The following is a 26,321-nucleotide window of genomic DNA, read 5'->3' as shown; positions in this document are numbered from 1 at the left end:
TCCTGTGTGAGTCTTGAAGCTGAACTTCTGCTGATGAAACTGCAAACTATCTTCAGTAAAACTTTTCTTCAATTTTTTATAATTCTGACTCCGGGTCTTCTTTTCAAACATCTGGTCCATGGGTCCTAAACTGTTAACCCCTAACAATGTTTATGCACATGTTTTACTGTTCTTACACCCCAGGGGCCCATAGCGCTCCCTGAAAGAGCAAAAAAGGCTGTAATGTTCAAATGACTGTAAATCAAGTCTAACCATTTATGCTATGTTTAACTAAATAATGGTGGACAAACCATTATCAGTCATGGAAAGGTGGTATAAAGGCGTTTTAAAAAGTGCTCACAGTAAAATAACAAATTTCAGCCTGCCTCTAAAATATGTCATTGAGGTTTGCACAATGAACATATTTATACATGCCTTTGTTCAATAAAGATACGATTTATTTAATTTAGTTACTAAACGTTTTAAACTACATTACCTATACCCCTCAGTCATTCTATAGATGGAACAGGCAAACATGGCGCTGCTATTTGTAGTTCATTGAAGTGTGTAGTCAGTCACACTTAGGGTTAGGGTTAGGATCTCTGTAAATTAGTAATTTCTCTCAACATTGCTTCACCCCATTGTTAATTTAATGTATTACTGACGTAATAATACCAGCAAAACATACTTTGTAACAGGAATCGTTTTTAAAATGGCTTTAAGACCTCAACAGGTCCTGTGGGTTCCAATGAAACGTCAAAGGCAGTGAAACCCCAGATTTAAAAAGAAATGGTCCATTGAGTAAGAGGTGGCAAGATTGAAATCAAAACATGATAAAGCTGCTGAATGTAAATTTGCGATAACACAGCGAATTTTTTTTAAACGTATCATATCTGATAGAAAATATGTAGCAGGGTATACCACCATGGGTAGTACATTTGACACTGGAGACACTAAATTGTCCATGTAGATGAGAGTGTGAATGTTTATTTGTCTGTCTGTGTTGTCACGCAATGGACTGGCCATCCGTTCGGGTTGTTTCCATTCATTAAGCCCAATATGCTGGCAATGGCTCCCGCACCTTACTATGTGTGTGTGTGTGTGTGTGTGTGTGTGTGTTACTGTGTTTTTTTTTACAGCGTTGAGCATTGTAGCCAATCACAGACATATATGTTGTGCCCATCACCGCAATGGCCAATCAGAGGTTTTTACGTTTGACACCTCGGAATCACAACATTAAAGGGTATTATTGTGTATTATAAAACAATGTTAACAAACGTTTCGAATATATCGTTAATTTATGAAATACTGCTGGCAAAATGTTAAATACATAAAACAAAAACATGTAAATTCATCCGAAATTCAATATTATGATATAATTTTTTTAATCCCGTTACCAATTAATGCCACACTATTTTATGCCCTGCCATGTTCGCTACATGTTCTGTCTTCAATATATAAAAAACAATTGTAACAAAAGGTGTATTGTTACTGCTGTAAGTACACACTGCCTTATTTTTTAAGGAGAATTGACAGTGACGAGCCTTCACTGCAGTATATTGTCTTCTAGACTTGCCACTTTGTTCATTTTATTACTAATTTTTCACTTGATGGTTTAAAAGCAATGTTTACTTAATTGATTACAATATTTGAAGGGTAGCCTATATATGCTAATGTTTTAATGCCTGTTAACATTAATTGTTACTCTTTTATTTATTGTTAAATATACTGTATTAGTTCATTATTTCCAATGTATATTATTTATTTTGCCATAGTACCTCAATTGGTACCAAGAACAACCATTTTGCCCAAGTTACCATAAATAATACTTATCAATTCAATAACATTTACCAGATGATCGTGTAAAGCTTCAAAAATTTTCAGCCTTTGTAACACCCAGTTGAAAATATTACTCCAAAATGGAATTCCAGGGGGGAAAAAACACTCACAGTACCAATGTTTGAATTTATTCAACATACCATAAAAGTGATTTGTAAAAAAGTGAAAAGTAATCAATCGATTATTAGATTTATTAGAAAACAGCAAAGAAACAACTACATGCAATAAATGTAGATAAGAAAACAAGAACAGCAAACTTAACCAAGAACAGGTACATAAACTTTAAACTAAACTCTATTCTTGGAAGAAAAGATTGTAGGGCTCCCAGGTGTCCGTCCATTTCATCCCACTGCAAATCAGTAAAAAAAAAAAAAAAAAAAGATCATATACAAATTTACAGAACAGGCTATGACATGTAACTATTGAAAATAGATTGCCTTTTTGAAGGGCAAACATATTTTTGCATTCAGTTAAGACATTTGAAGACAAAAATGTAAGTAAGAAAGATGTATTAGGCAATCAAAATGAATAAGTAAAAGTTTATTATAATACATGTAAACACAAATATCCTAGATTTTTAGAATAGGTTTACCTCATTTGTATAATTACCGTAGTGCACCCTTATACAGGTTATATGTGATACATACCATCCTGAACACGGCTTCCATCTCACTTTGACCTCTTTGCCACCCTTTAAGAAACATAAGCAACATCACACACACACACACACAACATCATGTTAAAAAAAAATACAAATACACAAACACATAATACAAATAAACATGCCTGTACCATGCCCTTATTAGGCCACAGATTCATTCTCATTTCAAATAAATGTACATTATTTAAAAAAAAAATCTTACGTTTCAATCTTTTTCTAAGAAATACATTTCTGACAAACATTTACAAAACGAGTTCAACCTTACTTCCTTTGACATCCTATTCCTTATGATCTTGTCATATGGAAATGTTTTTAATCTGGGATGTACTTGGCATTCTACAACAGAAAAATATAAAAGGATATAATATATAATCAGGAAATGTTTACAATCATGACATATTAACAGTTCGGTAAGCAATTCTTAATAAATAGAATGCATAAATCCTTGCAATGGCCTGGCCACCTGAAACCCTAAAAATGAACTGAAATTAGACCATCTGATGTACAATTTGCTTTGAATTGGTTGTGTGGTTTGGTAATAGTGCACATTAGGGAAACACTCATGGATGGCATGATTTTACATTTGCATAATGGCAAATATTTTATTTTAACCGTAAAGGCACTGTGCATTGTCATTAGGAGCTGCTTATTTTGTATGATCATTAAATATAAGTTCCTGTGGCGAGTAGGACGAGGTCGAGGGACGTGAGAGGACGTGAGAGACCGGTGGTGTGATTACTGATGAGCGACACATGCACCGGTCTCTCACGTCCCTCGACCTCCTCCTGCTCGCCACAGTTCCATTTATAGAATACTTGAAAGTTGTTTATAACTCATTTGGTATTATTTAAAAGCATTTAATTAAAACAACAACCATGCACATGGGAATAGTATGATGCCTGTACGGATTTAACCACTGTATTACAATCAAGAAGTAAGTTTGAACATTGAAGGGGATTATTCCAGTTTATGCACAATCAGTTGCATACACATATTCAGCTTCATAGACATTATTGTCTATGATTAGTTATGGAATTTAACAATATTTTGCGACTTAAAAACAGCATTTTAAAAATTATATTGAAATAAGAAACGTGTGTTCTACATTGTAGTTAGTCAGTTTTCATTAAAAATTAAAATACACAATACCTGCTTGTTTATACATCCATTTTCTTTGTTTGCCTCCTGTCCTTGGAATTATTGTGGAGGAATTGTCTGTAACACACACACACACACACACACACACACAGTCAGAACTAAATCTGGATTAAAATGCTGGCATTGGCACTAAAATTGGGAATAGAACTTTGTTCAAGCTTAAATAAAACTTATTGCATGTTGTGCATGTTTTTGGCTGAAGTGAAAGAAAAAAAATCACCTGCATCTTTGGCCTTAGATGGGGCAGCATGACTGTTCTGGCAGTGGAAAGAAGGGTTTGTAGATGGAAGATGTGAATCATAGAAAGCAGGGGTGATGGAAGAGGAGGTAGGGGTGAGGGGAAATGGTCTAGGAGGAGGAGTGGGGAAAGAAGAGGTAGGAGGAAGAAGGGTGATGTAAGAGGACGTGGGAGGAGAAAGGTTGGAGGACGAAGATGGAGAAGGAAGAAGGGTATCAAAAGACGAGGAAGAAGGAGGAAGGCTGGAGGAAGAAGATGGAGGAGGAAGAGGGGTATAGAAAGTGGAGGAAGGAGGAGGAAGGCTGGAGGAAGAAGATGGAGGAGGAGGAGGAGGAAGGGTGTCAAAAGAGGAGGAAGAAGGAGGAAGGCTAGAGGAAGAAGATGGAGGAGAAAGGGAGGAGGTCGGGTGCTGGCAGACAGTTTCAGCAGTACTGGTGTTGTTTTGAACCCCAAGGTAACCTATGAGAATTTTTTGAAAGAAATTTGGAAAATATTTCTTTGAATATTGCATGTGTAGATCATACGAAATACTTACTTTTAATACAGATTTCATAAAGGCTAGTCATCCTTTCAAAGATGGCTTGAAGTGGTCCCACTGCAAATGGACCCATTGAAGTGATGACTTCAGCCACAAACCCATTTCTTTTCTCTTTAGAAATGAAGAGAATTGGCTTATAGCCAAGTACCTCCAATTTCTTAACCTGTAAAACAAATGCACAGGCAGTCGATAAGTATCGATGTATTCATAATGGTAAGCAGGGACTTACCAGACAAAGCTTTTGCAAATCAACTGGATTATCAAAGTAAAAAAGAAAGATGTCTAAATGTTTAATTGAGAAATGTAGCAACTCATAATGTAATAACTGCACATAATGAAATAAGTATTACAGTATTATTGAAATAAAATGTTCATGATGTAATAATTTTCTCAAAATGTAATAAAATCTTGAGCTCATAATGTAATATCAATTTTTACATTTTGAGAAATGTATTACATTAGAAACTTACCAAAACATATCATATTTTCATTACTGTAATAGCTTTTAAACATAAAAATATTAGTATTCCCTTACAATACATTGAAGAAAAATCTAAATCCAATCTTAAACCTGCAAAATGCAACATTTAAATATTCATGCAATTAATATTACATATATATTAATTTAACAAAAAACATTGGTATTCCGTTTTAAAAGCTATTACAGTAATGAAAATATGATATGTTTTGGTAAGTTTCTAATGTAATTTCTCAAAATGTAAAAATTGCTCAAGATTTTATTACGTTTTGAGAAAATCATTACAGTATAAACATTTTATTACCATTATGAGTTGCTACAAGTAAGAATATATATATATATATATATATATATACATATATATATATATATACATATATATAGTACCCAGAAAAGCGCTATAGAAATGTAAGTATTATTATAATTAATAAGTATTTTTATAATTATAAAATATTATATCTTTTTAACATTTCTTTTTAAATAACAGATTTTTACTATTTAATTATTCATAGTTATATATACGTATGCTTATATTATAAGAATTATAAATATGAGAATATTTCGCGTATACTCAGTGAATAATATGTTATCTGTATAATTTTGTATTTACCTCATTCATTTCAGTACAGTACAGTATAGGCTACTATGAACAGAATATTATATATACTGATACTACATTTGCAGAACAAGACTTACAGCAATGCGGGCAGAATCCACCACACGAGCAGCATTTCTGTGTTTTTTTGTGCTGGACTTCCATGCACTCTCCTCGAAATACTTTTGTTTGTTTTTAACTCTCTGTCTGAGGGTTAAACTAGCAAAACAGGTTTTACATGTTTTGCAGCTGGCATTGTTGAGTGCCTGGCAGTGGGGACATGGTTTCTGTTTTGGTTTTGTCATTTTGCTCTAAAAGAAAAAAACAAGAAAAAAAACAACAACAATGCAATGCAAACAAAGCAAGTGCAGGCAACTGCTACAATTGGAGTTTTCTACCTGAGTTTTCTGTTTGGAAGCTACAGAATACTGTATAGTAGAAGGTGTAGGGGTGTGGACAGAAAATTAGATAGTAATTAGATAATATTTATTTGAATGTATGACAGAATGTAGATCATGTGAAAGAAATACTTTAAATGAAAATCCATTCAAACTAGTTATTTTTTTACTTATCATTACAGTATGTGTATTAATGCAAATACCATATAAGCACATATAAGTCACATATTATTTATAACAAATGTACATATGCATACACTTGTAGAAATGATATATGTCTGTGCATGGACATAGACCAATTCGATATTCTATGTAAAAAAAAGTTAACCATCCATTATTTAATTAGTCTATTATGGCAGTCTAACACAAATCCCAGGTCATAAAGTATCTGATAAACACCAAATTATAAAGTATTAGCTAACATGCTAATGGACGTAGGCCTATTGGTAACCATTAGCACTATAGCAGCATATCATCAGGTATCATTAGCACCCGTCAATAGGTTTTAGGTATGGCTTTTATTCTTAACAAAAAATAAAATAAAATAAAATAAATGATATATATATATATATCTCAACAACCCTGATAGACGTGTGAACATGATGCACAAAAAAGTACAATGATTCCAGAATCTGAAATTCTTTATCTAAATTATGTAATTTATGCACCAGAGAACCTACCGTGCAAAGACGAGATATAGCATTGGAAAGCGCGCGCGACAGAACTTACCGCGAGAATGGGATGCCAGAAAAAAATAAAATAAATAAATAAATAAATAATTGGTGGCATTTTGCTTTCATTATATATATAGGCTATTACAATATTTTACATGTATTAATTATAAACCAACAATTGTAATTTTACTCCATAAAAATATCCGGTTGATTATGTGTAAGAGTTTGTTATGTTTTGATTGGCCAACTTAAGAACCACAACAGTAAAAGCACGTACCGGTAATATCGCAGATTCTACAGATAACATTAATAACGAGCTGATAATTAATTTATTAATGTCTCTAGCATCAAATGTAAAAATAGCCTAAAGATCTCAAATCTATAAATATAAATGTGTGTGTTTTAATCTTTTTTTTGTTTGTTTTACAATAAGAAACAGGCCAGAAGTATACACAGTAAGCCTACACAATCATTTAATTATGGATTATAAAAACGCATATATATATAACACATGTGATTGGATTTTAAAGCTTTGGAGTTGTTGGAGGTAGCCTAGCCCAGATAAAAGTCTTTACAGATAATATTAAAAATGGGATTTATGGACATTAAATACATTTATGTAGCTATAGAAACTTAGCTATACAAAAATATCAATTTAATAGGCCTTATTTCTTACCAGAGCTTTAGAAAATTGCGATGATGTAGGGTCTATTATATACTAGGCTAATTTGCCTTTTGCGTCTTAATCTGACGCATAAGGCAAACCGTTGAAATCAATGGAGTTCCCTGTTCGTCAATTAAGTGACGCCTAGGGGTACCTTCGAAGTCTTCTGTGTGACGCGGAAGGCACTTGACCATGCTTCAGTTTTTGACGCCCTGGGAGTGAGAATGGGTTGTGGATACAGTTTCTCTCCAGTGTGAATTCTCATGTGTGTCTTAAGGCTTCCTTTTTGACTGAAACTCTTTCCACACTGAGTGCAGGTGTGTGTCTTTTTGGCTTTTGTTTCTTGAGTTTTGAAGTCACAGTGTTTCTTTACTTCTTTCAGTTCTTCTCTTAGCTCTGTTACTTCCATCTGATCTAGAATGAACATATCAAGTAGTTATAATCAGTTTAAGGAGGATCATTTCAAGGAAAATTCAAGTAAACAAACAGAAAACAAGAGAATGGGTTTCTGTCTGTGTGAGTATAAAGTATCAGATCTTTGATGTTGAAGTTTTGTTATATGATTTTCATTAATTTGAATAATTTAAATGTGTTTGACAACTGCTATATACAAGATTAGGATAATTTAGATGAATTTCTAAATCATTTATCTACCAATAAACTACTTTTTAATTAATTCACAGCTACTAAAGCAGTCAACAATGAAGAATCAAGAATGGACACCAACCTATTTGTTCCTCAGTATCTTCATGTTTTATTCCGGATGGTTCTGGATCACTCATGTCTTCAATCTCCTCTTTAATAAACTCCATCTTTAACAGTCACACAGATTTCAGCTGCTACTCCTGGAGTTTGTCCTTCTCTTGTAGGATGATGGGAATGTTCCAGTATTTATTGGTGAATTGTTGTGTGAGGGACTTCACTGCAGGTGTGAACTGTGATCACCGTGTGATACTGACGCCCACAGGACCAGATCTGGAATTGGAAAGTTATTGAATTTATAATGAACTAAATTAATTACTTGATAGTTTAGTGAATATTTTTGCTGTTATAAATCGTGTTTTGACAAGGTTGCATATTATCATAATATAAAACAGATCTATAAGGTCATCCGTGTCAAAACAACCACATTTTAGAAACTTCCCCGGCTAAAATTTGTTATATATTATTAAAATAAAATTCTGAAGAAAGCCAAACATAAATGTGATGGGTTTATATTTACTAAGTTATCCAGTATTTTGTAGAGGGGGGTCAAAATTACTTTAGAAAGATGGCAAATCATTATTTTGTGTTTACACCAAGCGTGCCGCACAAGCCCTGAAAAGTGAAGCCAAAATGTCTCGATCGCCCCCTGGTGACTGGTCCTAGTATAGGTCATAAGCCCCGCCTCCCCACGTTATTCAACAGGACGTGAGACGAACTAAACAATTAAATTACACTCCAAATGTGGTTTCTTTCATTTGCTGTCGTTTTTATCACGCTGATGTAAGTTCAAGTGTCTGTTTCAAAAATAAGTTGGTTTTTAGTTAGTTACGTGATGCTATAAAAATGGTGGTGTAACCTCATGATTGACAGCTGTGATTGACAGGTTCTCCGAGCGAAGTAGTCACTGAAGCACCAACGGACATTTTTTTCGGGATCTTCGGAGAACTGAGGAGATTGTATCTACTTTATTTTAACAAGCCTCTCGTCATACTGCAATCAGTTTTTAAAAAAGTGCACTCAGGGAGAGTGCATTCTGCGTGAAGGTTGAGTGAAGGCGGAGCGTTGATTTCGCGGCTTTACTTCCTGCTCGCTACTGCGCAGGTCTGGTCCCGAGATCGCTACTGCACAGACTCAAGTTCCAAGATGTCAGCGCCATATCGGGACACTGGCGGCTTCAGTTCTTACCAATGGAAAAGAGCAAAGGGATGCGTCCATCTTTTTTTTACAGTCTATGGTTTACACAGAGATTGGTAGGTCCCAATGTTCAAATTGTGGAATTTTCCCATTTTCAATGGTTGAAAACCAAATATGAGTATAACTTCTCAAACAGTGGATACTTATTTTGTTTAAAGAAGAATGTATGAAGAATAACTAGAAATGTATCTTGTTTCCCTCTATCAAAACAATTGCATACAACCAACTCTGATTGCCAAAAATACACTGAAATTAATATTTCCAGTATTTATTGGTGAATTATTGTGGGAGAAAAAATCGTAAAAGAAAAGAAACAAGTGAATTTACACTGAATTACTTTCATTGCATTTAAATTGTGAACATTTGTTTGAAGAACTTTTAGAAATATAGAATATTTTAATGTGGTTTGATATTAGTTACATTTAAATGATGTTTTATTAACAAAGTTCGGGAGGAGCAGGTTCAGATAATTAACCAAATTATGCACAGCTGGAGATTAATCAGTAATCAACTCAATGACAGAGTATAAATTCACAGCAGACCTATCTCTGTTTATTGAAAGTTTGTCAGCATCCCTCCTCCACCCCATCTCCTCACTTCCAGTTCCATCTACACTTACCAACTGGGGGGAGTACTTTGGGTTCGGGCCTAACTCCGAGCTCGGAGCCCTCCCCCCGGACAGCACGCCAAATACGCATAAACTTATTGTATTAATTATAATGTAGATGTGAAATCAAGGCTTGTTTAATAATTTCCCAAAGTCTGAGGCAAATAACTGAGTCATCATGTTTAAATGAGCTGCTGTAAAACCTCTTTAGCTCTATTCGCACAGGATAATCATTTGTAATAATTGCGGAGGTTGTCTGTGATCTTAATCCCGCGCGAATCTGCTATGTCTTTAATTTGAAGAGTAAAAATTCCCCCGCAAATGTCCTACCATATTTCGCCGAACACCGTAATTTCTGAATCACACAAGGTCCCATAGGCGGAAATCACGGGGGGGTCGGGGGGGTCAGGACCCCCCCATCTGAGGGTTGTCCCCTCCTAAAAATATAATTAAAATATGTGTATTGTAAATAATATAATGATATATACTTAAAATAATTGTTTAAGTAGTAAAACAATAAAAATGCAAACGGGGCAAATACAAATAAACGTTTTAAAATTTTGAGTCCCCCTCCCTTGCCTTCAGTGCTTCGGTCCACTGCCCGCTCCCTTTTTACCTCATCACAAACAAAGTCCAGTGGGAGAGAACAAGGTTTTTCAGTTGTTAAACTCCAGTAAATCAAGGTTATTTTATTCACTTTAAACCTCAGATGAAGTGATTATTTTCTCTTTAATACAGATTATGCTGCGTCATTAATAAATCATGACAAAAAATGTTATGATAACCAATGTACTTTTGTCACCGATGTATTCGGCCTCGCTATGTTGGCGATTATAACCTTGTTTTATACAGTCTGTGCATTTACCTAGATTGTTTAAAACCGTTCCCTCACACACACACCCATAGAGTGTACGCATACACCATGTGTAGTCTTGCAGATTAGACAAGTGCGGGTGCGCATTTAGATTTTCGCACTTTCACTGTGTGATTTAGTCAGTATATAATTTAATATAGTTAATCTAATATAATATCACACAAAGAGTGCAGTTTTTCTCCAGATGTTAACATGATAATAAATGTGATTTAATAAATTGATAATTGAAAAGTTTAACGTTACTTTTAGACACCATATTGCCTGTTTTAACTCTATTTCGCCAACGAAAATAGTTGAAAACTAAGCCAAAGCACTGTATTTGCGTCTCTGAGAAACACTGAGGTATTTCCTTACTGAATTATGAATCAGCTTTTTGAACGAATCAGTTGAATCGCAATGACTCACTCATTAACAATGAATTAGGCCTACTGCCACCTACTGGCGGTTTTAATTTCACATTTAAAGTATCTTTTCATGTTTTAAATCATTTTATATATCAATATTCAACGTTTTATGTTTTAAACAAAACATTATTTATGTCTGTGTAAAATCTAAATGCCATTTCAAATGCAACTTTTGTGTTTCCTCTCCATTGCAAAGATTTTGTTAATACTTATTTAATTTGTTTGGTAACAGCCCTATTGTGTCTTATTATTATAATTTAATTTAATTTAATGTATGAAATTGACACAAAAGATGATGCATGCATATATTTAGGTTTAAAAATACATTTATAAAGGTAAAAATGCCAATGAAGGTAAAAATCTATTGAAACTTATTGGAAAAATGATTTCTGTCACTGCTGTGAACTGACCGCCACACAGAATATGAAGAATAGCAAAAACTTTAGGAGTCAGCTGTCCTCGGCAGTCCTAAACATGCCAAGTTACCAGCACAATAACACACTCTTTTTGTCTAATTATCGTTATTGATAAAATCCCTGAAAATATAGAGATCATTTTTTGTCAATTTCACACACCAATAAAGAATATTTTGGTCAATTTAGTCAGCTTTTTCACTGAACCAGAGAGAAACTTTGAGAAGAAAGATAATGGCACGGTCTCCATGCTACACTAATAATAGAAGTAAGGCTTTCCTCTGTGTACACATATCCAAAGAAAGTACAATTTTGCCTGTATTATTGGTGTCCCCTTCAAAAATTGCTCTTGAGGAATGTTATGTTTATTGTCCCCCCCAACATTTAGATGAAATTTACGCCCCTGCAAGGTCCCCAGATAATACTAATCCAGTGTGAATAGGGCTTTTGTCTCTTAAAGTTCCCTGTTTTCACCTCATTGAGTTTCACATCTTCACTACAACACTTGGACAACGCTTCTTTCTATGATTCACTACAGAGCTTTAAAGTCTAAAACTCTCTCCACATTAGTGCGGCTTCTCTCCAGTATGAACTCGCTCGTGTGATTCCAGTGCAGACAAACCTTATTCACGATATGAGGGCTTTTACTCTGGAGCTGGTTAATGTTAAACTCTGTAATCTGGTAACATCTCTCATCTGCAGACTGGAAATATACGGCATCCGGAGAAAATATTCCACATCGTTAACAGTGACATATTCAGCCTCAACTGGTGAAAGTTCGGTTCTGATCCGGTTCGGGAGTAGCTATAGATAAAAGCCCGCCCGCACTTACATTTGATTGGTTGGGTCCTTACATGCGCTTCGTGAGGCACACTAGCACACACACGCAAGGTCTCTCGCTCCCTCTCTCTACACGTTCTTCCCCCGGTAGACGTAACGTTAGAATCCACAGCTAGATCAATGAGAAGCCCTATTACAACGACCATCATTTGAAGTGTCACACAGTTCTGAAATTATCGTACATTATAGGATTTTTTCCATTATTGATCGTACATCGTACAGAGGTCAAAATTATCGTACAAATACGATAATTATCGTACATCTGGCAACACTCTCGCTTCTCTCTTCTGCGCAGGCGCAGTGCGCGATGTCATCATGTTTCTTAAAGGGGCCGCATGTTATACCATTGTATTCAAAGGCTTAGTTCATCAGGGAAAGTAAGGCTGCTTCTTCTTCTTCTTTGAGGTTTTACGGCAGGATGCATCCAATTTGTTGCATTACTGCCACCTACTCTACTAAATTCCCTTTACACTATATTCTCTTGTCCAATCCGGGTTCTTTTAAAAAAACCTACTAAATATTCCCTTCCTTTCTGTTTCTCTGCCAGTGGTGGATGAAGTAAACATACCATGTACCTGAGTTAAAGTAAAGATACTCAAGGTAAAATATTACTCAAGTAAAAGTAGAAGTGCTGCCTTTAAGCATTCACTTGAGTAAAAGTAGAAAAGTATTTGCCTTCAAATGTACTTAAGTATGCAAGTACTATGATTTTTTTTATGGCTATAATGTCCTATTATATTTTTGTCACAAGACTCTTGCTTAACTCAGTCTACGTGAAGACTCTAATGTCACTCTTGGCACATCAATCTATTAATAAAATGACATTAATTAGTCTATATATATATATATATAGTTATATAGTTATGGGAGCAGCCAATTTCCCTCCAAAATTAAACACCAAAACGTATTAATGCAGTGTTTCTGATACTCCCCAGAAAAAAAAATGCTATTATATGCAAGTAACTTTAGTGTCAACGTAATAAGCAATGTTAATTATGCGTCAATATTTACCGATAATTGCTGCAATAATAGCTGCTGCTCTCTGCCCCGCTTAAAATCATTGGCAACGCGATTTGTTTGGAACTATCTCGGCGGCGAGATCACAGTAGGCTTGTCTTCGACTTGAACCGGCGCTGCACACTGCACAGACCAATCGGTGAATGACATTAAAATACCGCGAGAGCGATTAGAGAGTAGACGGCTCTGTATGCTTTTTTCAAGTCGAACAAGCCTAGTGTGTCGCAACCTCTTATATACTGTCTATGGTCGCAACTCTCATATTTAACGGCTCTGGTTCGCGCTTAGTTACCGACAAGCATGGTCGGCGCCAGGACATACGGAACGAGGGGGCCTCGTTGTGTCACTGGGGGGGCATACCTCTCCCACCCTCAATAATAATAATACACCCACTTTTAATTAAAACAACAACAACCATCAAGTCACCATTTAGGCTACCCGACGCGACGATACAGAGCAACGCTGCCTACAGCATTCTCATAAATAATAAGGACCAGCACTGGCTATATAATCAATCATAGTAACAAAGACAAAAAAGCAAAAACACATCCTACCTTTAGAAAAGCTGCAGTCGACGAGTGGAAGAGTTAAACTTTCTCAGAACGAGGTCTTTCCATTCGTTGCGCATTTTCTTTAAGGTCCTGCTTTTCAACAATCTATTGATCTATTGCTTTGCAACAATGCACTCCGTTTCCACAATGGTAGAATTAGTTAAATCCATGATGGGCTTTATGGACTTTACATCCAAAAAGGTCTAATTTTCTGGGTCAAACTGTGCTGCGGCAAACTTTGAATTACGTTCACTGAAACGCACCTCAATTTCACCAAGAATATGATCCAAAGCACTGAAGTACAGCCTGCGTAGCTCCACTTTATCAATGATGTTGACTCCAGTTGTTTCTTCAACAATATACACTCAGGTTCTTGTTTACCTGTCGCCTCCGTTTTGCTGAGACAGGTGTATCTTTTGTGCTCGCTGTAACTGTGTCACAGAGAATGCAGAATTAATCTTCGCTGCGGAGATTGCGCACACATTCGGCAGCTGAAGACACAAGTTTCATCCCAGTTAAAAGGTCTGTATCCTCTTGCAGAATGATATTGGCAGGATTGAGCAACAAAAGAACCCAGGGTGGCAACGATTTAATTAAAGGTTGCGTTAACGGAAATTGAACATTGAAGGATATCTCAAAAAAAAATTTAACATTTAAAAAAATAAAAATAGGCCTAAATAAAATCAGGCTATTTAAACCCATATTACGACTATCTTTAGTCTAACTGTTTTAACTGCCTTTTAAAAAAATCCCTTTTCAAGATTAAAGATGTCAATTAGGCTAATAGTAAAATGTCATCAACTTGAATTGAATAATCCTTACACATTATTCATATTATGAAATAATTAGTAAAAAACTTGAGCATTATAAAGCATTTTTATATTAAGCAAAAAGGGAATGGACCATTTAGTTTATGGGAGTCATATTCATAAATTAAAATAAATAAAATAAAAAGTTTAAATGTAGATTTATACAAAATATTTTATTAAGCTCTAGTATGCTTCTCATTTAAAATTCTTGATTCATAATATGTAAGGATTATTCAATTCATTTTGATGGAATTGTACTATTAATTGAAATGCGTAAATTTTGAAAAAGGCTTTTAAAAACTAAAAAAATATTTAGTCCATTTGTGCATTTAAAATTCATAAAATTCAATTTTTTAAAGAAAACTTTGAGTTGACTTGTTGAATTTTGTTATTTAATAAAATAAAATAATATTTACACACACACACAAAATAGCCTAAATGTCTTAGGCCTACCTTGTGAATCAAATGGCAGATGAAAATGAAGCTTTGATCTGTCACTTCCCTTAACAGTCCAACTGCCTCCATGCGAACTTCAGCTCCATAAGTCCTTGCAGAGCTGACATGCTCAAGAACTGATGTAATGTCCTCGAATGAACTGACGATGACGGCAACAGTACCCAGATGGCCTGTCCTCCTCTGGTCAAGTAAACGTTTGAGTCTGTCACCTCTATATTGCAGGGCAACCATGGGTTTACGGCAAAAGTTATAAAGCGCGTTGCATATGCTGAAAAAATCTTGAATGGATTTCTCAGCAGATAACGCATGCACAACAACTAAGTGCAGCTGGTGATTTAGCCAGTGTAGCCATATGATCAAAGGCCTCAATTTTACCCCTCAAGGGTAATTGATTGGACACCAGAAACTCCACAACATCAATAAGAGAAGACATGTAGTATCGATTTCTCTGTATTTGTTCTGCATACAGTAGCGTCAAGATTTCTTTACCTTTATCAATTCGGCTTACTTTTTCTTTCCGCATACTATAACAAGTCAAATGTTCTTTGGACATTTCATGTCTGTTGAATCCTTTATTTGTTTCCACAGCGTATTTCCAGTCATGGAAGCTTTTGGTTGTAAATGCTGGATCAAGCCTAGTCCCGCTCTGCGGCTGCCCGATCTTGATCTGCATAGCACTTCTGGCGCTAAAGTTTCTGCAAGGGTAGCAGAAGGCCGCATCTGCTTTAACCGAATACTCTAGCCAATCTCTTTTTTGAAACCACGCGTGTAAAAATGATCTGTTTTTGGTGCCAAATAAGCGTGTGGGATACGAACTTAATTGCAAAGGCTCATCCTTTCCCAAATCATCTGGGCAAATGTCATCATCATGACTGGAAGCAGTAGCTCGCCTACCATCGCTCGGATGGGCCTCTGTCACTGGCGTGTCGACATCATGGTGGTGGTGCTAGTGCTAGCCATGACAGTTTTCACTGTTGTCGAGGTGGCGGTAAACCATTTCCTTAAATCCATGATTGCTTGAATGATCAAGCACGTTAGGTGTTTTAGACGAATACAGATTATTATGAATAAAGAGTAGAAGTTGACTGAAAAAAAATACTTAACGTCATGATGTACAGTCATATTTCAACCAATTACATACAAGCTGCTAGTGACGTAATTTAGTTAATCACCTGTCGCGAGTGAAAATGCAAAGTTGCAAAGCTGATTTTATTCTAGTAAAACTAAATTAATTAACAAAAAAAAATAAAAAAAAAATATATATATATATATATATATACCGAGGCAGGGTGGTGTGCTGACCAGAGGTGAGGGGGCACAGTAACCTAGGTGGCCGGTCCAGGCCCCCTGGGGCCCCCTCGTGGCGCCGACCCTGCCGACAAGGCAAATTTAAAACAAAGCGCGCGCTGTACTGTGATTGGTGGCTCGTTTGACCAGTTACGTTTTTATCCACTCATAAATAAAAAGGAACGACTGATTTTGAAAATGTAGTAGAGTAAAAAGTAAGATATTTGACTTTGAAATGTAGTGGAGTTAAAGTAAAAGTCTTCCCAAATTTAAAGTAAAGTACAGATACGCAAAAAGCTACTTAAGTACAGTAACAAATTACATCTACTTCGTTACTGTCCTTCTCTGCACATTCTAAAATACATTTAACAGTTGGAAATCGATTTGCCTGCTTTTTAAAATAAGGTTAACTAATTAGAAATAACACATTGAACACTTTGCTATAATTTCTATGGCTGCTACTAGTCAATCATCAACAAAATCTATCTTTTTGTTGACAAACTTTATTTGTCTAAAATTTAAAGTTACCCATTAATAACTTGGTTACAGAGCAGTTGCGTAATGTCACATTTACAATCAAGCTGATATTCGGAAAAAACAGCACTCTAGATTTTATGTTGATTGGTTGAATGATGCTTGAGTTGTTCCTCTTATAAATATAAAAACACAGGAAAATTAAATATTTTTACCCCAATCTCTTGTATTTTGGGGGCATTTGTTATTTTTAATGGCTTATCTGCCCCAGTGTAACAGGTAACAAACAGTATAGTGAGACATATAGAAATGATCAATCTCGATGAAGAAATGTGACATAAAAAACATACATATTTATCAATATTCTTCCAAATGTTCACTCTTTTGAACTAAAAGCCTGAAAGAGAGTTGTTTTGTGCAGTCCCATGACCACAAACAAACAGGAGCAAATGTGATTGAATTTGATATGGTCTGTACAGTGGAAATGCGGTTAATAGAACGACAGGAGGAGGAGGTTGCGATCGCTCAACAGCCTGAGGACGTGAAGATGAGAGCCAACACGAACTGGTGGTGTGAATGTGGGGGAACATGCCAATCTATGCCCACTGAAATAGAGTGTCTGTGCTGTGGCGAGTGGGACAAGTTACTAGGGAAGCACCGATATGAACATTTTGGCCGATACCCATAACCGATAATTCTTTACATTTGAAAGCCGATAACCGTTATATTGGCCGATAAATCTAAATGAAAATTTTGATATACTTTGATAGCCTGTATACATAAACAAAAGACTCATCATTAGTCCCAAACACTTTAACATAAATCAAACATATAGAATATAGTAGCTTAGTTTGAACCAGTGTAAGATTCCTTAACTTTTAAAATTAAATTTACACTCCTATGGCCAACTTTCTTTATTAAAAAATGGTAACACTTTATAATAAGGTTTCATTTTGTTAGCATTAGTTAACATAAACCAATAATTAATGAACAATACTTCTACAGCATTTATTAATCTTAGTTAATGTTAAGCTCAACATTTTATAATACATTTTTAAGATCCAAATTCCAAAGCTGTATCTGAACATGCACTGTAAACTAACATGAACACACATATTTTATTAACTAACATTAACAAAGGCTATTGTTAGTTCATGTTAATGCATAAACAAATGAGACCTTATTGTAAAGTGTTACCAAAAATTAAATAAAATGTCTAAATAATGCAAACAACTAACATTGGGCTGCATATAAAGAAACAAAATGCATGTACCATGGATAAATACAATGGAATCGCCTCCGCACGGACAATAAGGAAATTATTTTAATCAAACCATTGATGAAAATAATACGATAACAAAAAATGCTAGTTATTAATAACGCATCAATGTTTTTGCAAAACAATAAAAATAAATTAATATTACAGTAATAGTAAATTACTGTAAATTACTTTAATATTAGGCTTACTGTTTCAAATGGCATCATTGCTGTTAGAGCTGCGCTCGCTGAAGCTGAAGAGAACTGAAGAACTTTTCAAGCAGGTTGTTTAAATCAAGGAAACACATCCTGTGTGAGATTAATCAGATATTTATATTTCATAAACGTAATATTACGGCCAGGGCCGTCGCTAGTGGGGTGAAAGGTAGTGACAATTATAGGGGCCCCCGCTGCCCATAGGGCCCCACAAAATCCAGCAGTTATACTATATAGGCCCCTGTTGTATGAATAATTCTAATATTTATATTAGTTGTATGCCTGAGATTTAAATGAAAACCACAAAAACATGCAATTTGGTTAAATATTTTTTCCAAATATCTGCTTCTCTTACCTCCCTATAAATGGTTTAGTCTGATCTAAAGTATTTTAAAGAGATTGACTGCCAAAATGTCAGGGAAAAGAAAACATAAATCAGGGTACCAGAAATGCCATGAAAAGAAGGAGAGGGAGGCCAGGAGAGTTGTTGTATCCCAGTCGATCGAGACATTCTTAAAGACAGGTTGCATTGTTATTTCGCTGGGAATAAGAAAACTACCGTCTACAGCCTGCCGGGTACTGTCACTTTTCATTATCGGTGCGCACCACAATCGACCGAATGATTACGTGGTCAAAATTCCTGTCTTTTTACACTATTGTAAATAGAGTTAAAAAACTGACACGAGTCACGACGCATTGCATTTGCATCTGACCTGCTGGCTGATGATGTATTTATTACATCAATAAAACACGAATACACACTGCACTTGAATGAATACATTTTAGCTTTATTTAATAATATTATCTTTATTAAAAAATAAGACAATAAATGACTTTATTTTTAAACTTTGACTACATTCTTGTCAATTTATAAATGTTTACTTTTTGATTTATGAATTATAATAGACTGATGGAGAAATGTATTATTTTGCTGTTACTTTTTAAAAATTGGTTTTATTATTGTTTAACAATTTCTTTTTATTAGTTGTAATTTTTATTTAAACATTTAACTTTAACTTAAAATAAAGGTTTTACAACAACACCACCATCTTCTGTTATATGTGGGCCTCCATGCTCATCTAGTGTACAGTATGATATAGGGTGGTGGGGGCCCACATCAATATTTTTTTTCAGGGGGCCCCGAATCCTCTAGCTACGGCCCTGATTACGACTTATATCTGCATAAAATGACGTGAATGAACAAACGAACTTGACTGCTGGCCAGAACGTGTAATCCCTGTTGGACGCGCTATTTCCACGACAACGCGCTGAAACACGGCAACTAAACCCAGAAAATTCACAACGTTTTATTACAATAGTGTTCTCATTATAATGTCATGTACAGTGAGGAAAATAAGTATTTGAACACCCTGCTATTTTGCAAGTTCTCCCACTTGGAAATCATGGAGGGGTCTGAAATTGTCATCGTAGGTGCATGTCCACTGTGAGAGACATAATCTAAAAAAAAAAATCCAGAAATCACAATATATGATTTTTTAACTATTTATTTGTATGATACAGCTGCAAATAAGTATTTGAACACCTGTCTATCAGTTAGAATTCTGACCCTCAAAGACCTGTTAGTCTGCCTTTAAAATGTTAACTGTTGGTTCTATAATAAAATACATAGTATCAACAGATAATAGTATCAACAGATAATGGTATTAAGAAACACAACACAAGACAGTAAATCATTCACAAATTGTTCTGGAATGCATGTTAATTTCATGTTAATCAGTTCATCGATAAATTAATGCAGGAGAGTCTGTTCTAATATCTGTAGGTTTTGTAGCAGGGCCCTACTCACATTTCTAAGAGTCATAAAAACAACTTATCTGATCGTTGTCAGGGTAACTAAGATGGTCTTGCCCTGTTTGGGGGATGGGACCACAGATCACAGAGTGAAGTTTAAAGATTTTTCTTTTGTACATATACCAAATAATTGTGTTTGATTTGTCTCAGTCGTTACAATGCGCTCGTCGCGCTAAAACACTGGCTAACACAAATTCACAACATTCTTTTACAGGCGTGTTCTTATGAAGCGACAGATTTGGGCTGCACATGTTGAACTGTATCTTCCTTTTCGAAGTGATTCCAATCATTCAAAACCATCATGGCGAACAGCGCGCATCTCTCAGCTTAAGTAAATAATCTATTATCTATCGGCTTTGATATATCTGCCTAATTTTCTTATCGGATCGATAATGATAACATCAAAAATTACCATTTATCGGCCGATATAGATATGTGGTCGATATATATCGTGCATCCCTACAAGTTACTGCCATCGATGACCAGGCTCAACGCGTCAGATCAAGATGAGCGGGCCCGCAGTTGTGTCACAGCTACCGAGGATTTCACTGCGTTGATCCATCCTGCAATACTCAATTTTTTTTTTCTGTGTGTTAAAGTGAACTGGAAAAATCGCCCCATGCCGAACAGACCAAACGGACAGCTGTCCACAGAGTAAGTGAATATTTTAAACATGACGCATGTATAGATCGACCCATATTATACCTGTTTTCACAAGTCGTGGGATTTCATGTGTTGCGTGATATCTCTGCGCCCAAGTAGCAATGCTTCGCCTGTGCTTCCCCCTAATCTAGTCCCATGTCAACATCTGCCTAGGAAATCGCCTGGTGTTAATCTGCATCGCTATTTGTACTCGTTGTGTACTCGCAGGCCACAAGAAGTAATTAGTTGTTTTTTTTAATCACTTTCACTCAGGACATGCTAGCTGGCAACAAAGGATTCCATTCATTAAGCTAAGCTAAGCTCGCGCCGACCCTGTCAAACTAAAAAAATCCATGCACTGAGACAAAAATGCATTTGCCCACCTATCTAAATGTAAACGGTGTATATATAAGTGTTCCTTTAAATATATCTAGTCTTCATTCATTTTAACAAAAAAATAAAAATAGACAATCTCAATATTTTATCTTGCGGAATTTACCTGAATGCATAGATATCATATATAAACGCTAAATGTCTTATGGCGCAGTCACTTCCGGCATCACCGTTCGGCCATCTTGTCACAGTGAAGCTGTGCATTAAGGTGAATGAACAGCATGCACACAAATCCTCTTATCTCGCTGAAATCTTGACGGATTTACAAACGGTTTGGTTTCTTACAAACGTTATTAACGTGGCTATAATTTGGAATGCTTGAACATGTATGTTATAATTATTCATATGTATGCACTGTATGTATGCAGTGTCATAACTACATCTCTGACGTTTATAACAAACCAAACCGTTTGAAAATCGGTAGCAAATTGAGCAAGTTATGGTTATTTAAAAGTACATGCACCATTAAACGAGTGAGCGAGCACACTGTGGCAAGATGGCCACCACGTGCGGACGTCGACCTCCATTGGCCAGCAGCGCGCACGAGACATCTAGCCTTTATATATGATATCTATGCCTGAATGTATTTGATATAGAACTAAATGTTGATCACTTGCAACAGGTTTTTATATGACCATGAAGGCTTGATAAACTTCTAAAACTCTTCTCACACTGAGTACAGTCGTACGGCTTCTCTCCAGTATGAATTCGCTCGTGTGTTTTCAGAGGTCCAGACTGAGTGAAACTCTTGTCACAATATGAGCACTTGTAAGGTTTTTCTCCAGTATGAATTCTTTGGTGCTCTTTCAGATCACCAGCTCTAGTAAAGCTCTTCCCACAGTCAAAGCACACATGATCTCTCACTTCAACATGTGTTTTCTGGTGCAGTTTAAAACTGTTCAGCCATGAAAAACTCTTTCCACAGAGAGAACACACATAAGGCCTCTCATCTGAATGAACTTTCAGGTGTTCTTTTAGACGTGATGATGAAATAAAATCTTTACCACACTGATCACAGTTAAATGGTTTTTCTCCAGAGTGAATACGCAGATGATTTCTGAGATCAGATAAATATGTGGAACTCTTTCCACACAGAGGGCATGTATACGGTTTCTCTCCAGTGTGAATTCTCATGTGTTTATTAAGGCTTCCTTTTTGACTGAAACTCTTTCCACACTGAGTGCATGTATACGGTTTCTCTCCAGTGTGAATTCTCATGTGTTTGTTAAGGTATTCTTTTTGACTGAAACTATTTCCACACTGAGAGCATGGATACGGTTTCTCTCCAGTGTGAATTCTCATGTGTTTGTTAAGGTATTCTTTTTGACTGAAACTCTTTCCACAATGAGAGCATGGATACAGTTTCTCTCCAGTGTGAATTCTCATGTGTGTCTTAAGGCTTCCTTTTTGACTGAAACTCTTTCCACACTGTGAGCAGGAGTGCAGCTTTTTGGCTTTTGTTCCTTGAGTTTTGAAGTCACAGTGTTTCTTTACTTCTTTCAGTTCTTCTCTTAGCTCTGTTACTTCCATCTGATCTAGAATGAACATATCAAGTAGTTATAATCAGTTTAAGGAGGATAATTTCAAGGAAAATTCAAGTAAACACAAACAGAAAACAAGAGAATGGGTTTCTGTCTGTGTGAGTATAAAGTATCAGATCTTTGATGTTGAAGTTTTGTTATATGATTTTCATTAATTTGAATAATTAAAATGTGTTTGACAACTGCTATATACAAGATTAGGATAATTTAGATGAATTTCTAAATCATTTATCTACCAATAAACTACTTTTTAATTAATTCACAGCTACTAAAGCAGTCAACAATGAAGAATCAAGAATGGACACCAACCTATTTGTTCCTCAGTATCTTCATGTTTTATTCTGGATGGTTCTGGATCACTCATGTCTTCAATCTCCTCTTTAATAAACTCCATCTTTAACAGTCACACAGATTTCAGCTGCTACTCCTGGAGTTTGTCCTTCTCTTGTAGGATGATGGGAATGTTCCAGTATTTATTGGTGAATTGTTGTGGGAGGGACTTCACTGCAGGTGTGAACTGTGATCACCGTGTGATACTGACGCCCACAGGACCAGATCTGGAATTGGAAAGTTATTGAATTTATAATGAACTAAATTAATTACTTGATAGTTTAGTGAATATTTTTGCTGTTATAAATCGTGTTTTGACAAGGTTGCATATTATCATAATATAAAACAGATCTATAAGGTCATCCGTGTCAAAACAACCAAATTTTAGAAACTTCCCCGGCTAAAATTTGTTATATATTATTAAAATAAAATTCTGAAGAAAGCCAAACATAAATGTGATGGGTTTATATTTACTAAGTTATCCAGTATTTTGTAGAGGGGGGTCAAAATTACTTTAGAAAGATGGCAAATCATTATTTTGTGTTTACACCAAGCGTGCCGCACAAGCCCTGAAAAGTGAAGCCAAAACGTCTCGATCGCCCCCTGGTGACTGGTCCTAGTATAGGTCATAAGCCCCGCCTCCCCACGTTATTCAACAGGACGTGAGACGAACTAAACAATTAAATTACACTCCAAATGTGGTTTCTTTCATTTGCTGTCGTTTTTATCACGCTGATGTAAGTTCAAGTGTCTGTTTCAAAAATAAGTTGGTTTTTAGTTAGTTACGTGATGCTATAAAAATGGTGGTGTAACCTCATGATTGACAGCTGTGATTGACAGGTTCTCCGAGTGAAGTAGTCACTGAAGCACCAACGGACATTTTTTTCGGGATCTTCGGAGAACTGAGGAGATTGTATCTACTTTATTTTAACAAGCCTCTCGTCATACTGCAATCAGTTTTTAAAAAAGTGCACTCAGGGAGAGTGCATTCTGCGTGAAGGTTGAGTGAAGGCGGAGCGTTGATTTTGCGGCTTTACTTCCTGCTCGCTACTGCGCAGGTCTGGTCCCGAGATCGCTACTGCACAGACTCAAGTTCCAAGATGTCAGCGCCATATCGGGACACTGGCGGCTTCAGTTCTTACCAATGGAAAAGAGCGAAGGGATGCGTCCATCTTTTTTTACAGTCTATGGTTTACACAGAGATTGGTAGGTCCCAATGTTCAAATTGTGGAATTTTCCCATTTTCAATGGTTGAAAACCAAATATGAGTATAACTTCTCAAACAGTGGATACTTATTTTGTTTAAAGAAGAATGTATGAAGAATAACTAGAAATGTATCTTGTTTCCCTCTATCAAAACAATTGCATACAACCAACTCTGATTGCCAAAAATACACTGAAATTAATATTTCCAGTATTTATTGGTGAATTATTGTGGGAGAAAAAATCGTAAAAGAAAAGAAACAAGTGAATTTACACTGAATTACTTTCATTGCATTTAAATTGTGAACATTTGTTTGAAGAACTTTTAGAAATATAGAATATTTTAATGTGGTTTGATATTAGTTACATTTAAATCAAGGCTTGTTTAATACTTTCCCAAAGTCTGAGGCAAATAACTGAGTCATCATGTTTTTGAGCTGCTGAAAAACCTCTTTAGCTCTATTCGCACAGGATAATCATTTGTAATAATTGCGAAGGTTGTCTGTGATCTTAATCCCGCGCGAAACTGCTATGTCTTTAATTTGAAGAGTAAAAATTCCCCCGCAAATGTCCTACCATATTTCGCCGAACACCGTAATTTCTGAATCACACAAGGTCCCCAGATAATACTAATCCAGTGTGAATAGGGCTTTTGTCTCTAAAAGTTCCCTGTTTTCACCTCATTGAGTTTCACTTCTTCACTACAACACTTGGACAACGCTTCTTTCTATGATTCACTACAGAGCTTTAAAGTCTAACTCTCTCCACATTAGTGCGGCTTCTCTCCAGTATGAACTCGCTCGTGTGATTCCAGTGCAGACAAACCTTATTCACGATATGAGGGCTTTTACTCTGGAGCTGGTTAATGTTAAACTCTATAATCTGGTAACATCTCTCATCTGCAGACTGGAAATATACGGCATCCGAAGAAAATATTCCACATCGTTAACAGTGACATATTCAGCCTCAACTGGTGAAAGTTTCAGCTCGTCTCGTCTCTCTCGCTTCTCTCTTCTGCGCAGGCGCAGTGCGCGATGTCATCATGTTTCTTAAAGGGGCCGCATGTTATACCATTGTATTCAAAGGGTTAGTTCATCAGGGAAAGTAAGGCTGCTTCTTCTTCTTCTTTGGGGTTTTACGGCAGGATGCATCCAATTTGTTGCATTACTGCCACCTACTCTACTAAATTCCCTTTACACTATATTCTCTTGTCCAATCCGGGTTCTTTTAAAAAACCTACTAAATATTCCCTGCCTTTCTGTTTCTCTGCCAGTGGTGGACGAAGTAAACATACCATGTACCTGAGTTAAAGTAAAGATACTCAAGGTAAAATATTACTCAAGTAAAAGTAGAAGTGCTGCCTTTAAGCATTCACTTGAGTAAAAGTAGAAAAGTATTTGCCTTCAAATGTACGCAAGTACTATGATTTTTTTTTATGGCTATAATGTCCTATTATATTTTTGTCACAAGACTCTTGCTTAACTCAGTCTACGTGAAGACTCTAATGTCACTCTTGGCACATCAATCTATTAATAAAATGACATTAATTAGTCTATATATATATATATATATATATATATATATATATATATATATATATATATATATATATAGTTATGGGAGCAGCCAATTTCCCTCCAAAATTAAACACCAAAACGTATTAATGCAGTGTTTCTGCTACTCCCCAGAAAAAAAAATGCTATTATATGCAAGTAACTTTAGTGTCAACGTAATAAGCAATGTTCATTATGCGTCAATATTTACAGATAATTGCTGCAATAATAGCTGCTGCTCTCTGCCCCGCTTAAAATCATTGGCAACGCGATTTGTTTGGAACTATCTCGGCGGCGAGATCACAGTAGGCTTGTCTTCGACTTGAACACTGCACACTGCACAGACCAATCGGTGAATGACATTAAAATACCGCGAGAGCGATTAGAGAGTAGACGGCTCTGTATGCTTTTTTCAAGTCGAACAAGCCTAGTGTGTCGCAACCTCTTATATACTGTCTATGGTCGCAACTCTCATATTTAACGGCTCTGGTTCGCGCTTAGTTACCGACAAGCAGGGTCGG

General features: G+C 35.9%; 2 protein-coding genes across 6 annotated transcripts; both read right to left on the bottom strand.

The window, feature by feature from the left end:
* Nucleotides 1-1,932: 1,932 nt before the first annotated feature.
* On the bottom strand, nt 1,933-22,703 carry LOC311090787 (uncharacterized protein). 3 transcript variants are annotated; one of them, XM_084126303.1, is made up of 10 exons: nt 12,252-12,558; nt 7,950-8,197; nt 7,377-7,636; nt 5,588-5,797; nt 4,411-4,576; nt 3,858-4,334; nt 3,629-3,694; nt 2,745-2,815; nt 2,466-2,509; nt 1,933-2,167 (listed from the first exon to the last, which is right to left on the bottom strand). In XM_084126303.1, exons 2-10 carry the CDS (start codon nt 8,032-8,034, stop codon nt 2,113-2,115), a joined length of 1,434 nt encoding a protein of 477 aa, XP_083982429.1. In that variant the 5' UTR covers nt 8,035-8,197; nt 12,252-12,558; the 3' UTR covers nt 1,933-2,112. The 3 variants fall into 3 exon arrangements, with proteins under 3 accessions (XP_083982429.1, XP_083982430.1, XP_083982431.1); XM_084126304.1 differs by having other exon boundaries at nt 12,042-12,544; XM_084126305.1 differs by lacking the exons at nt 7,950-8,197; nt 12,252-12,558 and adding an exon at nt 22,601-22,703 and having other exon boundaries at nt 7,377-7,529.
* Nucleotides 21,184-25,265, bottom strand: LOC311090796 (uncharacterized protein). Of its 3 annotated transcripts, XM_084126332.1 has the most exons (4): nt 25,073-25,265; nt 23,024-23,271; nt 21,751-22,708; nt 21,184-21,279 (listed from the first exon to the last, which is right to left on the bottom strand). In XM_084126332.1, the coding sequence occupies exons 2-3, from the start codon at nt 23,106-23,108 to the stop codon at nt 21,783-21,785; spliced, it is 1,011 nt and encodes a 336-aa protein (XP_083982458.1). In that variant the 5' UTR covers nt 23,109-23,271; nt 25,073-25,265; the 3' UTR covers nt 21,184-21,279; nt 21,751-21,782. The 3 variants fall into 3 exon arrangements, with proteins under 3 accessions (XP_083982458.1, XP_083982456.1, XP_083982457.1); XM_084126330.1 differs by having other exon boundaries at nt 21,184-22,708; XM_084126331.1 differs by lacking the exon at nt 25,073-25,265 and adding an exon at nt 24,824-24,962 and having other exon boundaries at nt 21,184-22,708.
* Between the last annotated feature and the right edge of the window lie 1,056 nt (nt 25,266-26,321).

This window comes from Abramis brama (genome assembly GCF_963993115.1).
Source record: "Abramis brama genome assembly, chromosome: 10".
NCBI classification, from domain to species: domain Eukaryota; kingdom Metazoa; phylum Chordata; class Actinopteri; order Cypriniformes; family Leuciscidae; genus Abramis; species Abramis brama.
Note: the sequence above shows the minus strand (reverse complement) of the source record. Positions and strands in the feature narration are given on the sequence as shown.

What these genes read in the sequence shown, in the direction of transcription:
- LOC311090796 (XM_084126330.1), bottom strand. Translation starts at nt 23,108, where the DNA reads ATGGAGTTTATTAAAGAGGAGATTGAAGACATGAGTGATCCAGAACCA. An exon ending in AGATACTGAGGAACAAATAG is followed by an intron (nt 22,709 to 23,023) that starts GTTGGTGTCCAT and finishes TGTTCATTCTAG; the next exon opens with ATCAGATGGAAGTAACAGAG.
- LOC311090787 (XM_084126303.1), bottom strand. Translation starts at nt 8,034, where the DNA reads ATGGAGTTTATTAAAGAGGAGATTGAAGACATGAGTGATCCAGAACCA. An exon ending in ATGGATGTATAAACAAGCAG is followed by an intron (nt 2,816 to 3,628) that starts GTATTGTGTATT and finishes TTTCTGTTGTAG; the next exon opens with AATGCCAAGTACATCCCAGA. An exon ending in TGGAAGCCGTGTTCAGGATG is followed by an intron (nt 2,168 to 2,465) that starts GTATGTATCACA and finishes ACTGATTTGCAG; the next exon opens with TGGGATGAAATGGACGGACA.